Here is a 14,408-nt window from a genome sequence, read left to right as displayed (position 1 = left end):
GAAACATGGAATTTAAAAAAGTTATATTTTTCAAATTATTTTTTAAAAACTTCCATTAACTGTTTATTGTAGAATGTGTAATTTCTGAGAATCTAGTCTTTTTAAAATAGTATGCTACAAATATAGAACTTTCATGTTTAAGCAAGTAGGAAAAAATTAAGATGTATTTACAACAAATCAGTGTCTAGTACTTTGGGTACAAATACATGTGCTGGAGATGATCAACTCAATAGTGCTCACCTTCACATGATCAAAAACCCAAGTATCTAGTTTTGTTACATCATGGGCACCAAAATCCTCACTCTCAGCATCATAGCTATATGTATAAATATGGTCTCCACCAACACCTGAAAAGGAAATTTGGGGAAAAATTTTTTTAACAATTATAACAAAATTATAATGGGGAAGAGAAAGGAGGAATAATGAACATTTTATTTCATGTGCCACGGACCATGACTTAGACTTTTTTTTTTTTTTTTTAAGATTCTGTTTATTTATTTGACAGAGAGAGATCACAAGTAGGCAGAGAGGCAGGCGGGGGCGGGGTGGGGGAGAGCAGGCTCCCCGCTGAGCAGAGAGCCCGATTCGGGGCTCGATTCTAGGACCCTGAGATCATGACCTGAGCTGAAGGCAGAGGCTTAACCCACTGAGCCACCCAGGCGCCCCTAGTTTGAGGTTTTTTTTACCATGACCTATACAATTATGTTCTATGAATATCATATGTAAAATTCTGAATATATATTTTGCTTTCAGGACATACAATAATATTCAATAATGCCAATTATTAAGACCTATGGCTAAGTATAATGTTACAAAACCTTTTTATCAAGTGAAATGACCAGTCATTCTACTCTCACTAAAAAGCATTTAATGACACAAACTTCAAGTGGAGTCCAATAATTTCAGAAAAATAATATTAATGAATTTTGTAATCAGTGCACAGAAACAAACAGAACAAATCCAAACGGCATTATCTCGAATATATGAAAATAGGAATTATAAGTTATAGCATTTAAATCTTTGTGAATATCTACAAACTTCATAAATCATTAAAGTAAAATGAACCAGACATCAAAACCATCATCATAATGAAAAATTACATGATAAGCACACATAGCTAAATATCTCACAGGAATTATCTAATTTGCCTAAAAACAAACCTATGAGATAGAAAATATTATTATCATCACATTTTACAAAAGGCAAACTGAAGTTCAGAGAAGTCAGCTAAATTGTTCAGGATTATAAGTGGTTAAATGTGAGAGCCATATACCACTTCATTAAATTCAAGATACCAACAACTATATGATGTGCCAGTATTTCAAGTACAACTAAAAGAAAAAATCAAATGGACATGTCTATCCATTGTAATATATGTTCCTATGTCAGAGATGTTAAATATGTAAAAAAAAAGTATCTCAAAAATCAATAAAATATAGTAGGCAACACACAAAAATTACCATACTGGTTTATTTCATTACCATCTAAGGAAAATATAATCAATGACTCCTACCTTTGGCAAACATAGTCAAGATATCTGGGCTTCCCCAGCTCCATGTGTACTTGCTTTCATTAATAAGAGAATCAAATTCCACAGGATTTTCCTTCCATCCTTCAGGTCATTGAAAAAAAAAAAGCAAATAGTAACAACAGTAACATATATATGGTGAAGTATTAGTATAGCCCCTAAAGAAGTATTCTTCAAATAGTAATAATGAGAATTAATTACAGAACAAATGCAAAACTAGTAACAGATTTTATGTTACATGTATTATACCATTTTTTTTTAAAAAGCTTACAATAGATAATTTACTTCTTACTAATAAACCAAAGAATCGCTTTTGAACTTTTGAGAGTTAACATTGAGGAAAACCATGGATCCATCCAGATTGTTTCAGTAGCACAGAATGATAAAAGACCAAAGCTTAATTCTTGAATCAACACCAGCATGTGTTTATGAGTAAAGCAAGCTAAAATACTTGCCAAAAGTATGCCAAAACACACTTCACTTTGTGTCATAATTCAGTGTTAAAGAAGCGGTATATTTGCAATATGTTTATCACATAATAAAGTCATCCACATAGATAATACCTTTGGCAACTGCACTGACATCTTCATAAAACCCAGCTATCAGGGCTACGTGACCTGGCCGAGACTCAGTTGGCACGCGTGTATGAGATATGCCCCAGCTGCCTTCATGCATTATGATATTCCTAAGAGATATTAGAGATCAATAGCACAGACTTTGATTAAATCCTATTAGAGTGTTAGAAAAATAAGATTATTACAGAAGGAATAAAAAACAAACAGCGAGTCACAATTTAACAAGGTGAGGAATCTTTCTGATCCCAGCTGAGCCCAGTCCCAGCCCTCCAACTAGCTGGATTCAGCAGCATAAATGAGCTTAGGCGAGACAAAGAACCATCTGGCCACAACACAGAACTATGAGTCAAAATACACGATTTCTGTATGAAGCCACAAAGTATTCAGATGGTTTGCTACACGAGAAACAACCAACATACACAATATTGTTCTATAAATGTCAAATTTTACCGGGTGTGATGGGGTATTGCAGTCCTGTAGGAAAAAAGTCCTTGTTTTTACGTGATACATGCTTAAGTGTTCAGTGGTCAAGTGTCATGAGATCTTTCCTTCAAATTAGTCAGAAAAAGAATAATTAAAAATTTAAGCAGGTGTGTGTAAGTGTGCATGTGTATTGAGAGAGTGGATGCAAATATGAAAACAATTAAAAATTGTTCAATCTAGGATAAGGTATACAGATTTCATCATATATATAATCCTTTCAATTTCTGTGTTGAAAAATTCTCAAAATAAAAAAATTAAAGGTGGGGAAACAGCTAGACTCCTAATTAGGAGTTAAATTATATTCCTAAATTTGAGACTAAAACAGGCAAAAGCATTCTTTTGCTAAAATGTATCAGTATCCTTTGCAATGAAAGTGAAGGACTGACTAGCAATGCCAAGGCACGTGAGAAAGCAGTAGAGCAACAAGCTATCAAACAATGACTACATCAGTAACAGCTTCCGGGGGGTGATCCTTGCCCCCCCAAAGGGTAACTGTGAGTACTGGTTTTGATACTCTTTATTACTGACTTACCTCATCCTAAAATCAATAATAAGTAGAAGTTTGAAAACCAGTGAACCACTTGTTATGGGAGAAATATTTTTTAACTTCTTCAGTTATTTAACAAAAACTGAACTCCAACACGAAGAAGGAGGTATAAAGAAATTCGGATATCTCTGTTTAAAAACGTTTTGATCAGTTCAGATCATATTTTTTAAAAACCGAAGTGAAGAACAAATAAAATCTTTCACAAAAAGGTTTAAAAGAAACTAGAAGATTTCTGAAATTGTAAAAACATGATGGCATACAGGACAAGGCACATGAACTACATAAGCTCTTGGCCTACCCACCAGCCAAAGAAGTAAGTGCTACCAGGAAAGCTCACCTTCTAATAACTGGTCTACTTTGTTCTTAATTTGCAATGAACTATATTTCTCTCCTTTCTGTGACAGCTAAGAAATTCTTCCAAATATATTACCCCAATTTTAAATTATTTGTAGAAATTATGTGACAAATTTTTGTGACCCAAACTTAACTCTGGTTTGCTCTTATTTTCCTACTCATATTTTTCCGTTGCCCTGTGTTGATCACTTAATTATTTTTATCCTTTAATATGGTATGCATTTCTTTGAGCCACCACAAATTTCTGGAAATTCAACAGAATTCCAAGTTCATTCATTCTTCTAGCAGTCAACAAATATTTAATTGCCTATTGTGTTCTAAGAACTGGAATAAAGTATTATACAAAGCAGAGGCCCAGCTTGCATAGAACCTGCTCATGCCAAGTACTATAAAGAAAACAAACACAGTAAAGGATAAAAGTAATGATGGTAGATGAGAACAGGAGAAAATGGAATACTTTAGATAAATTTCCACTTGAATTTGAGTTTTAATCTCTCTATACCAGCATGAAGAAGGGCTTTTGAGGGACTTGTCACTAATCAGAAAAATAGCAATTATTTGTAGGAGCCCCATAAGTTTAAAAAAATTAAACATTTCTTTTCAAAGCCACTTCATAAAATCTGAAATCACAATTAACAGTGACATAAACTTAGAAGGGCTTTATGTATTTTATAAGTCTGTTTTCAGTTGAACTCTATTTTTAAGTTAAACAGCACTATAATTAGCAATTCATTAATATTTATGTTTGTCATTATTTTAAAAATGTAACAAGTATATTTTATAAGAAAAAGATAATATAGTGAGTTGTAAGTCAGGTTTGGGAAGTTAGGACAAGTTAAGCCAAGCAGCTAAAGTCATACCTAACTCCTAGGAGGAAATAAATTTGTTAATCCATAAGATAAAAGCAGATGTGTATGTGTCCTATTCTCTTTCTCATCATCACTTCTGTGTCCAACATGAGATAAAAGTGTCAAGATAACACTTTCCAGAAAGGTCTTTGTATCAGTTGACATGCTTACCTAATAAATGGCGCTCTAGGATTTCCATTTTCATCGAATTCATGAAGTGCATCTGCCCGCAGGCCATCAGCAACAAACAGTACTAATCTTTTTGCTGGAGGAGGTAATGGTGTAAACTGAGGAGTCATTCCATGAACCAAAGGAGATGTAAAATAAATATCAAAGATGGAGCCGAAGAACACAAAATGTACAAGCAATCCCAAAATAAAGAAGAGCAGCATATCCAGTGTAACTAATTAATCTTCAAGAAAAACTGAAAGAGGGAACAAAATTAAATTAAATTTGGGTAAACCTTAATGAAATTATATATATTTTCACATATTTTGATGACTGCATATACTCTGAACATATATTTTAAAATTTTACCTAATTTACAACTTCACTTTCATTTATGATAGCAACAATAAACATTATTTAATAATGAGGTAATACTGAAATAAAACACATGATAAAATACACTCACACAAAAAGAGAAAGTTCAAGTATAATACCCAATTAATACCACTAAACTATTTATAATAAATTTAAGTGTATACTAAGCTCATAAAAACTAACATAGGGTCCAAAACATATATAAATGAGTCCTAAAATGGGTCTGGGTCCAGTCAAATCAAATCCTATATAAAATAGAAAATATAATTCATGGTGGTCTTGGTTGTCCATATGACCACCATTAATACTCCTGGAATTTAACATTACTTAAAGTCTGAGGATTTTTTTTTTTTTTTTTTGGACTTTTGGTTATCAGCTCAGGAGACTTCTAGATAGTCCTGACAGATTATATGCATTTTTGTTCATTTAAATAACTTACAGGAAGGAAAAGGTAGTTAAATTCCATGTGTTTCAAAAAATGTACACTCATTAAAGGAAGACTTTTAGTTCCCTGAACCAACGAAAGTGCAAGTTATATTCACAAATTCAATTAAAATGCTCTTGCATATATTCTGTACATAATGTTGTGTGGAGTACAAGAGAGAACACCAAGAAGACGTAGTCACAGATCTGATAAACTTACACATACTTATAGAAGGAAAACTAAGCAACATGAAACATATAAATAATACTGTATGACAGTATGCCATTAACTGCCAAGATCAAGTCCATGGGAATGCTTTTCAAGCCAGTCTATAATTTACTTTTGTTGGTGAATCTCCCTGCAGATTAAAAACAACAAAATACTCTCAACTTGTCTTTTTGTAATATAACTAACATTGGTTACACATAGCGACACTTGGCTGAAAAACACCAAAGATGAAATAATTTTAAATATAGACACACCTTATTCTTCCTGGCCTGAAGAATTACATCATGGGAGGAAAGGGTGGCCAAATAAACAAGCAAACAAACAAACAAAAAAAACAAAACCTTGTCAAAGTTAAGCACATCATAAAAAGAATGTAAAATAAAGTAAATGGCCAAATTATGGGCTACTTTTTTCCCCAAGAGATTTAAGAGTCAAATAAGGATCAAAGATATTCCACAAAGTATAAAAGTCCCTTAGTGAGTAGATGCTATTTCTGCAACCTAAGGCAAAACTCTCAGAATATTTTGCTTTTTCTAGTATAAATGAGCTTCAACTACATAGCAAGCATTATCTTAATAATTGTATTCTGAATATAAAAATAAAACAATCACAGGGTGCCTGGGTGGCAAAGGCTTGGTTTCGGCTCAGGCTGTGATCTCGGGGTTGTGGAATTGAGCCCTACATTGGGCTCCAAGCTCCGTGCACAGAGGCTGCTCAAGACTCTCTCTCCCTCGCCCTCTGCCCCACCTCTGTACTCTCTCTCTCTAAAATAAATGAATAAATCTTTAAAAAATAAAAAAAAGTTGAAAAGTTAAACAATCACTGTGGTAAGTTTGGAAAATAAAGAAAAATTACTTATGATTTTACCACCTAAAGAAAAATCTGTTACATTCCTTAGTTTTTATCTAATCTACATTTTTATAAAGGCTCACAATTTCATGTATTGATTTTTTCTTTATCATACATGAACATTTCTTTGTTTTTTTAAAAAAAAACTCTTCTCACACATCATTTACCATCACCATGCTCTATTCAATGGGCATGCCTTAATTTTCCTGATCACCTCCACACTGGTAAACACGGAGTTGTTTTCCATTTTTTCATTATTAAAAATGTCAACATGATTAATTTAACTTCTAATGTAATTTTTATGCTAACTTTTAGACATTTCACATTACGTGTTTAATGTGGGGAACCTGGGTGGCTCAGTCACTGAGCGTCTGCCTTCGGTTCAGGTAATGATCTCAGGGTCCCAAGATCAAGCCCCACCGTCACTCACGTTACCTGCTCAGTGGAAGGTCTGCTTCTCCCTCTGCTCCATACTGTGCTCTCTCTCTCTCTCAAACAAAATCTTTAAAAAAAAGAAAAAAGAGGGGTGCCTGGGTGGTTCAGTGGGTTAAAGCCTCTGCCTTCGGCTCAGGTCATGATCCCAGGGTCCTGGATCGAGCCCCACATCGGGCTCTCTGCTCAGCAGAGAGCCTGCCTCCCCCTCTCTCTGCCTGCTTCTCTGCCTACTTGTGATCTCTGTCTGTCAAATAAACAAAATCTTTAAAAAAAAAGAAAAAAGAAAAAAGAATTGAGGTAATATGTGTAAAATATGCAAAAGAGTGCCTACTACAGTCAGTACTCATTAACTATTGGCTAATATTATTGTTTCTGATGTACATGAAGTTGGATTGATCATGTGAGAAAAATTTATTTGCCATCCTTGTTGACTTTAAAAATCTAATCTAGGGGCGCCTGGGTGGCTCAGTGGGTTAAAGCCTCTCCCTTCGGCTCAGGTCATGATCCCAGGGTCCTGGGATCGAGCCCCGCATCAGGCTCTCTGCTCAGCGGGGAGCCTGCTTCCCCTTCTCTCTCTGCCTGCGTCTCTACCTACTTGTGGTCTCTGTCTGTCAAATAAATAAATACAATCTTTAAAAAAAAAATAAAATAAAAATCTAATCTAATGGATGTAAATCTCAGAGAAACCAAGTCTCAAACCTTGTTTTATACCAAAGCATCAACTTTCGCCTAATTGCTCTACTGCTATTTTCCTTAGCTATATGGTTGTTTTTTTTGTTTTTTTGTTTTTTTAAATTCTGGTAAGAACACTTAACATGGGAGATCTACCCTTTATCTATTTTCAAGTGCACAATACAATACTGATAACTGTAGACTGTACAGCAGATGTCTAGAACTTACTCATCTTGGGTACCTGAGATTTTATAGCTGCTGAACAACAACTCCTATTTCTCCTCCCCCACCAGACCCTGGCGACCAGCATTCTACTTTCTGCTTCTGTGAGTCTGACTCTCTTAGGTATCTCACAGAGGATGAATCATACAGTATTTGTCTTTCTCCGACTGCTTATTTCAGCTAGTATGATGTCCTCCAGGCCAGAAATGTCTGAGAGCCCCAGTTGCTGCATATATTTGCCAAAAATATTTGGTACTGTAGCCCATTTAATTTTGCTTTTTCTGTATGTGGGAACGTACTTGTAACCTACTGTGGTTTTGATTTACATTTCTCTGATAACCAATGATGTCAAACAACTTCTCATGTGTTTAATGGACATGTTTTTTTAATACTCTTTTTTTTCCTCCTTTTTATTTTTCAGTATTTTCCAAAGAGCAGTACTTTTTAAATTTTGGTTAAGTTCAATTAATTTTTCTTTTAGTTACCTATTTTGGGTCCTACATAAGGAATTTTTATAAATGATAGCACTTACTTTAATACAGATTTTTAATACTTGTTATTTAAAAATAATTTCAAGCTGAGAAAAAAGTTGCAAGCATAATGGTACAAAAACCCACATATCCTTTAGCCACATACATCTATGCTAACATTTGTTTGCTTTGTCATTTTTCCTCTTGCCCTTCCCCTGCTTTGTCTATCTTACCCCTCATGTCTACCTCACCCCTTTGTCTATCTTACTCACACATGTGTATAAAATCACGTAATACTGTTTCGGAACCATTTGAAGATAAATTACACACACAGCGGCCCTTAACCCCTAAATATTTCAGTGCTTATTTCCTGAGAACAATGATATTCTCTTACAGAGACAGCAATTGTCAACTTCAGTATGTTCAATGTCAGTATTTTATCTCATCTACCATCTGTACAACACAACTTTTTTGAAATGCCCCAATAATATTCTTTATAGCATATTTAAAGCTCTACTGAGGCATAACTGGTCTATAATAGACTGTACAGATTTAAAATGTACAATAAACACAGTCAAGATAATGAACATACCCATAACCCTCAAAACTCTCCTCATGCTTGTGTAATTCACCCCTACATATTTTTTTAATTTTTTGGAATTATTGTAAATGCTATTTTGTATTTCAATTTCCCTTTGTTAGTTCTTAAATCACCGATTTTTATACATTCGCCTGGTATCCTGCAACACTGAAAAACTGTTATATAGTAGCTTTTATGTAGATACCTTTTGATTTTCTATAGAGATAATTATTATCACCTATAAATGAAGGACTTCTTCCTTGTCATTATAAGTGTCTTTTATCTTTGTCTCATGCTTCCTGTACCATCTAGGACCTCTAGTACGATGTCGAACAGAAGTGGTAACAACAGAAATCCTTGCCTTCCAACTCTAGGGTGAAAGTTGTCAGTCTTCCAGGTTTGGGAAGTTTCCTTTATTAAGTTAAAGAAGTTTGCTTTCACTCCCATATGTGGAGTTTAAAATCATGAACGGATGCTGGATGTTGTCACATGCTTTTTGTTGGATCTTTTGAGATGATCATGATCATTTGGTTTTTCTAGTTCAGTCTCTTAATGTGGTGGATTACACTAATTGAATTACAAATGTTAAACCAAGCTTGCATTCCCAGAATAAACCCTACTTGGTCATTAAGTGTCATCCTTTTACAGACTGTTAGATTTCATTTGCTAAAAATATAATCTAGCATTCTAAAGCAATGTTTATGAAAAGATATTAGACTCTAATTTTCTTTTCTTGTAATTCTTGTCTTTCTCTGGTCTTGGTATCAGACAATGACTTGGGAAGTGTTGCTACCTCTTTTACTTTTTGGAAGAGTTTGTGTAGAATTTGTATTATTTCTTCCTTTACTGTGTAACTGAATTCACTGGTGAAACTACTTGCTTGGAGTTTTCTTTGTGGGAAAGTTTTTAACTCTAGATTCAATTTCTTCATATATTTTAGGGATATTCAGATTTACTAATTGTTGAGTGAGTTTTGGTAGTTATACCTTTTAAGAAATTTGTTGATTTCATCCAAATTATTAAATTTATTGGTCTAAAATCATTCATAATATTATAGTCAATTATTTTCCTTTTTTCCTATCTTCCATTCCAGGACACAGTCTACCAGGTATCTTATTCAGTTGTTCAAAGTAAGTTGCTTTTCAAGTACTTACTTCATTTCAGTTAGATCTTAAATTCTAGTCAGAGCTAAAACACATATGGTATATCCGGATGTACAAAAGCTCACACTGATTTATATATTCTTTTTAAAGACTTTATTCATTTGACAGAAAGAGAGAGAGAGATACAGAGAAAGAGCACAAGTTGGGGGGGGCGCAGAAGAAGAGGGAAAAGCATGTTCCCCCTGAATGTGGATCCAGATGTGGGGATCGATCCCAGGACCCTGGGATCATGACCTGAGCCGAAGGCAGCCGCTTAACCGACTGAGCCACCCAAGCAGCCCAAGCTCACAATGATTTAAAGATCTCCTCTTTATCATGGAAACGTTAGTACTTTCTATCACGGTTATAAATAAGCCAACATCTATGTCATTTCCCACTTTCATTTGCATTTACAACTAACTCCCTGGACTTAATGTTCTTTCTTTTTTTCTCCATTGCTATTACACAGCTTTCTGAATAATGTATCAAACAAAGTCTATGTGTTAAAGGAACATGTAAATTTTCCACTACCCAAAAGCTTACTGAAGTTATCAAACAAAAATGTGGACATTTGAGAACTTTGACCTTCCTACAGCTCTAAGAGCTAAGGTAAAAATCACACTCTGTTATGTAAGAACAGCAGGATCCCATTCACGTCACTCCCTGTCTTAGCTTCCTTATCCATAAAAAAAGATACCATCAGCCTTATTCCATGGCAGGAGTCTAGTGTGAAGTAACTAAGACATGGCACCATACAAATGTAAAGCATTAGGAATACTCTAGATTATAAAGCACTCGATTTTTATTTTTATTTTTTAAATCAAACTTTAAATAGTTGAGTTTACATTATTTTAAAAGCAGTAAAAAAGAAAACAGTATACTGTATTTTCCTGTTCCAGTCAAGTCAATTTTTATAAGTTCCTGATTAGACTTGTAATATTCATTACCACCAAATATTAATGATACAAGCACTATATATTTATTTAATATTTCTCAGTGTCACAGTTGGGTTCTCTATTTCCCTTTCATTCATTCATTCATTCATTCATTCATTCTTTCTTGAGAGAGAGAGTGTGAGTGGAGGGGAAGAGCAGAGAGGAAAAGAAAGACTCTTAAGCAGGTTCCACACTCAGTGCAGAGTCCTACATGGGGCTGGATCCCACAACCCGGAGATCACGCCCCAGCCAAAATCAAGAGTTGGTCACTCAGCCGACTGAGCCATCCAGGAGCCTCTGGGTTCTATTTCTTTCTTTCTTCTTTTCTTTTTTTTTTTTTTTTTTAAGATTTTATTTATTTATTTGAGAGAGAGAGACACACACAGCGAGAGAGGGAACACAAGCAGGGGGAGTGGGAAAGGGAGAAGCAGGCTTCCGGCTGAGGATGGAGCCCGACGTGGGGCTCAATCCCAGGACCCTGGGATCATGACCCGAGCTGAAGGCAGACGCTTAACCGACCGAGCAACCCCTGGGTTCTATTTCCGAAAGGGCCTGTGTTTCTTACTTCTCCACATTCACAACCACCACATTAGTTCATCAAGTCCTCACCTGGACCATGCCGACAACCCACAAATGGGTTCGCTACTAAACTACGTGATTCAAATTCTTCCCTTCCTCAAAGTAATGATCTTATAGATTGCACTCTACAAATCATACTAAATTTCACTAGTCATTATATTTTATTCTAATGGGTCCTTACAAATTTTATACATAGGCCTTAACCCTAAAACTCATGTACTTTCTAACCCATTTTCAAGTGATCCTTAGTTTTAAATAATTTAATTCAACGTAAGAAAGATAAGGTGAAATGAGAATATCTAAAAGAATTTCAGGAAGGAAAATCAAATGACAATATAGTTGATATTTTTTCTCAAAAATCATGTTAGAGGGGCACCTGGGTGGCTTAGTGGGTTAAAGCCTCTGCCTTCAGCTCAGGTCATGATCCCAGAGTCCTGGGATTGAGCCCCGCATCGGGCTCTCTGCTCAGTGGGGAGCCTGCTTCCTCCTCTCTCTCCGCCTGCCTCTCTGCTTACTTGCTATCTCTGTCAAATAAATAAATAAAATCTTTTAAAAAAATTGTGTTAGAAATAATTACTTCATCAGGTAATAACTTAAGGATCTCCACCAGAATGCAATGAGATATTAATGATCTTAGAATCTCACACCTCCTTTCCACAGAAGAATTCCAATTAATACATGGAGAAGGAATGAGAAAAATATAAAATTACAACTAGACAAACACCACAGTAATACTTGTTACCAGCAAGATGCACTGATAAATGCTAAACTCAGTGGGTCAAAGTGTGAGCCAAACAGGCTATTTGCAGTCTCAAAGAAATCTCTCCCAAATATATATTAATTACGAAGGGTAAAACACTAACTTACAATGGAGAAACCCCTCAGACACCACCTTACCAAGTGGTCAAAGTTAACATAACCAGTAATAAGACATATTAACATCATGTAATCCTAATACAGTGCACTAAGAATGGCATAGCACAGCACATTTTTGGTAAAAGAATATGCGGTATTGCCAAAAATGCAAACCTTGATCTATTTATGGGAGTATATCAGACAGACTCAAATTGAGAAACAGGCTGCAAAATAATGGACCAGTACTCTTCAAAAGTATCATGGTCATGAAAGACAAGGAAAGACTGAGGAATAGTCACAGAATGAAGGCTGAAGAGACATAACCAAACACAATAAGGAAACCTGAACTGGATCCTGGGTCAGAAAATAGACAAGAATGGAAAAACTGGTGAATGTCAACTAAGAAGTGTAGATTAGTTCATAGTTTTGTACAAATGTTAAAGTCCCGGTTTTGATAACTACATTGTGGTTACATAAGATGTCTACATTAGGTACAGTGTGGAGGGTGTACAATAACTGTACTATTTTTGAAACTTTTCTATGGATCTAAAAAGAGTAGAAAAAAATGAACTTGGAGCATAAATAGAAAAAAAATTAATTTGAAGCCTAAGTCTGTACTCAAAAGATAACACTGACTAGAGTCATAGTTATAACCACCACAAATTTCGTGGACAGCTCTGATTTCATGTAACCTGTGTTCTTGTAAATAAAGGTTATTTACTAAACTTGTAGCCTTTAAGTGTTTACATCAGCATAAGCCATACTAAAGAGCTTATTATTTAAAGATGGTGTTTCGCAGTTCTCTTGGGCTCTGTTCACCTGCCACGGGAAGAGAAAATACCAGTTAAAACTGTAAGGAAGTAGCTGGGATCTGCACACAACAGAATATCATCAGGTAAACTATTAAGCCAGGTTATTATTCACTAGTTCATTTGTTTCTTTATACTTATTATTTTGGGGTGTATATTTTTTCCATCATGATATATGTCACTTTCAAGTGAAAACTACATGTGACTTTACAAATGCCATAAAAGAACTAATTTTCAAATTCCCTCATGGCTAGTAAACCAACAGGAGTTGCTAATTATTTAGAGGATTCATACCCAGCTACGTACTTGAGAAGAATTCAATTTTTTTTTTCTTCATATCTAACATCCTTTGTCTGTTCCAGAATATCACAGTACAGTTACTTATCATATCTCCTTAGGCATCTGTTGGCTGGGACAATTTCTCAGAGTTTGCCTGTTTTGATGACCTTGCAAGTTCTGAAGAGTTCTAGTCAGGTATATTGTAGGAGACTTCTCTTGTAGGAATTTGTCTGATATTTTTCTCATGATTAGAATGGGGTTATGGAAGAGAAGAGGAAGGAAAACCACATGTGTAAGGTGCCATTTTTATCACATCTTACCAGGGGTGTATGCCATCAACAAGGCTTTTTGACAAATGATATTAAACTTGATCCTCTGACCGAGGTCGTGTTTGTCAGGTTTCTCCACTGTAAATTTAATGATTTCATATTGTACTCTTTGGAAGGAAGCTGCTATATGTACAAACAATACTTGAGTAGGGAGTTATACTGAGTTATACTCTTATCTTCTGAGAGCATGAAGTACCTACATAGATTATTTGAATTCTTCTACAGGGAGGGTATACGTTTTAAACTCAGTCAGTAATGGGATTAAAAGCTCTCATTCTGGGATGCCTGGGTGGCTCAGTCAGTTAAGTGGCTGCCTTTGGCTCATGATTCCAGCTTCCTGGGATCAAGCCCCACATCGGGCTCCTTGCTCCGCAGGGAACCTGCTTCTCCCTCTGCCTCTGGCTGCCACTCTACCTGCCTGTACTCTCTCTATCTCTCTGACAAATAAATAAATAAAATATTTTAAAAAAATAAAAGCTCTCATTCTACAAGATTAGATTAACATTATAATCACTAATATTTGCACTCATGCTTTCCCCATCTACTTAGAAAATAATTTTTATCAGTATACATGCAAGCCATTATTCCTTTTATGAGCCTATTCTAGCCAGCACTATCAAAAATGTATATATTATTTTAAAGATTTAGACATATATTCTATTATATAACTATACTACAATTTATTTGAAAATTATCTTGATAGACATTGTCCCCGACTGTCA

The 14,408-nt window shown here is 35.0% G+C and overlaps 1 protein-coding gene across 1 annotated transcript in view; it reads right to left on the bottom strand.

Annotated features, from left to right (window-relative positions):
• The window catches only part of LOC111154264 (phosphatidylinositol glycan anchor biosynthesis class N), a 105,896-nt gene that overhangs the window by 85,106 nt on the left and 6,382 nt on the right, over positions 1–14,408 (bottom strand). Inside the window, exons 3-6 of the mRNA XM_022513773.1 lie at positions 4,507–4,759; positions 2,092–2,213; positions 1,514–1,612; positions 241–347 (exon numbers count right to left, since the gene is read on the bottom strand). Of these exons, the coding sequence (XP_022369481.1) occupies positions 241–347; positions 1,514–1,612; positions 2,092–2,213; positions 4,507–4,727 (549 nt within the window). The 5' untranslated portion in view covers positions 4,728–4,759. The remainder of the gene's footprint in view (positions 1–240; positions 348–1,513; positions 1,613–2,091; positions 2,214–4,506; positions 4,760–14,408) is intronic.

Source organism: Enhydra lutris, unplaced genomic scaffold (genome assembly GCF_002288905.1).
Source record: "Enhydra lutris kenyoni isolate GAN:26980312 unplaced genomic scaffold, ASM228890v2 scaffoldscaffold36, whole genome shotgun sequence".
In the NCBI taxonomy this organism is placed as follows: Eukaryota; Metazoa; Chordata; class Mammalia; order Carnivora; family Mustelidae; genus Enhydra; species Enhydra lutris.
Note: the sequence above shows the minus strand (reverse complement) of the source record. Positions and strands in the feature narration are given on the sequence as shown.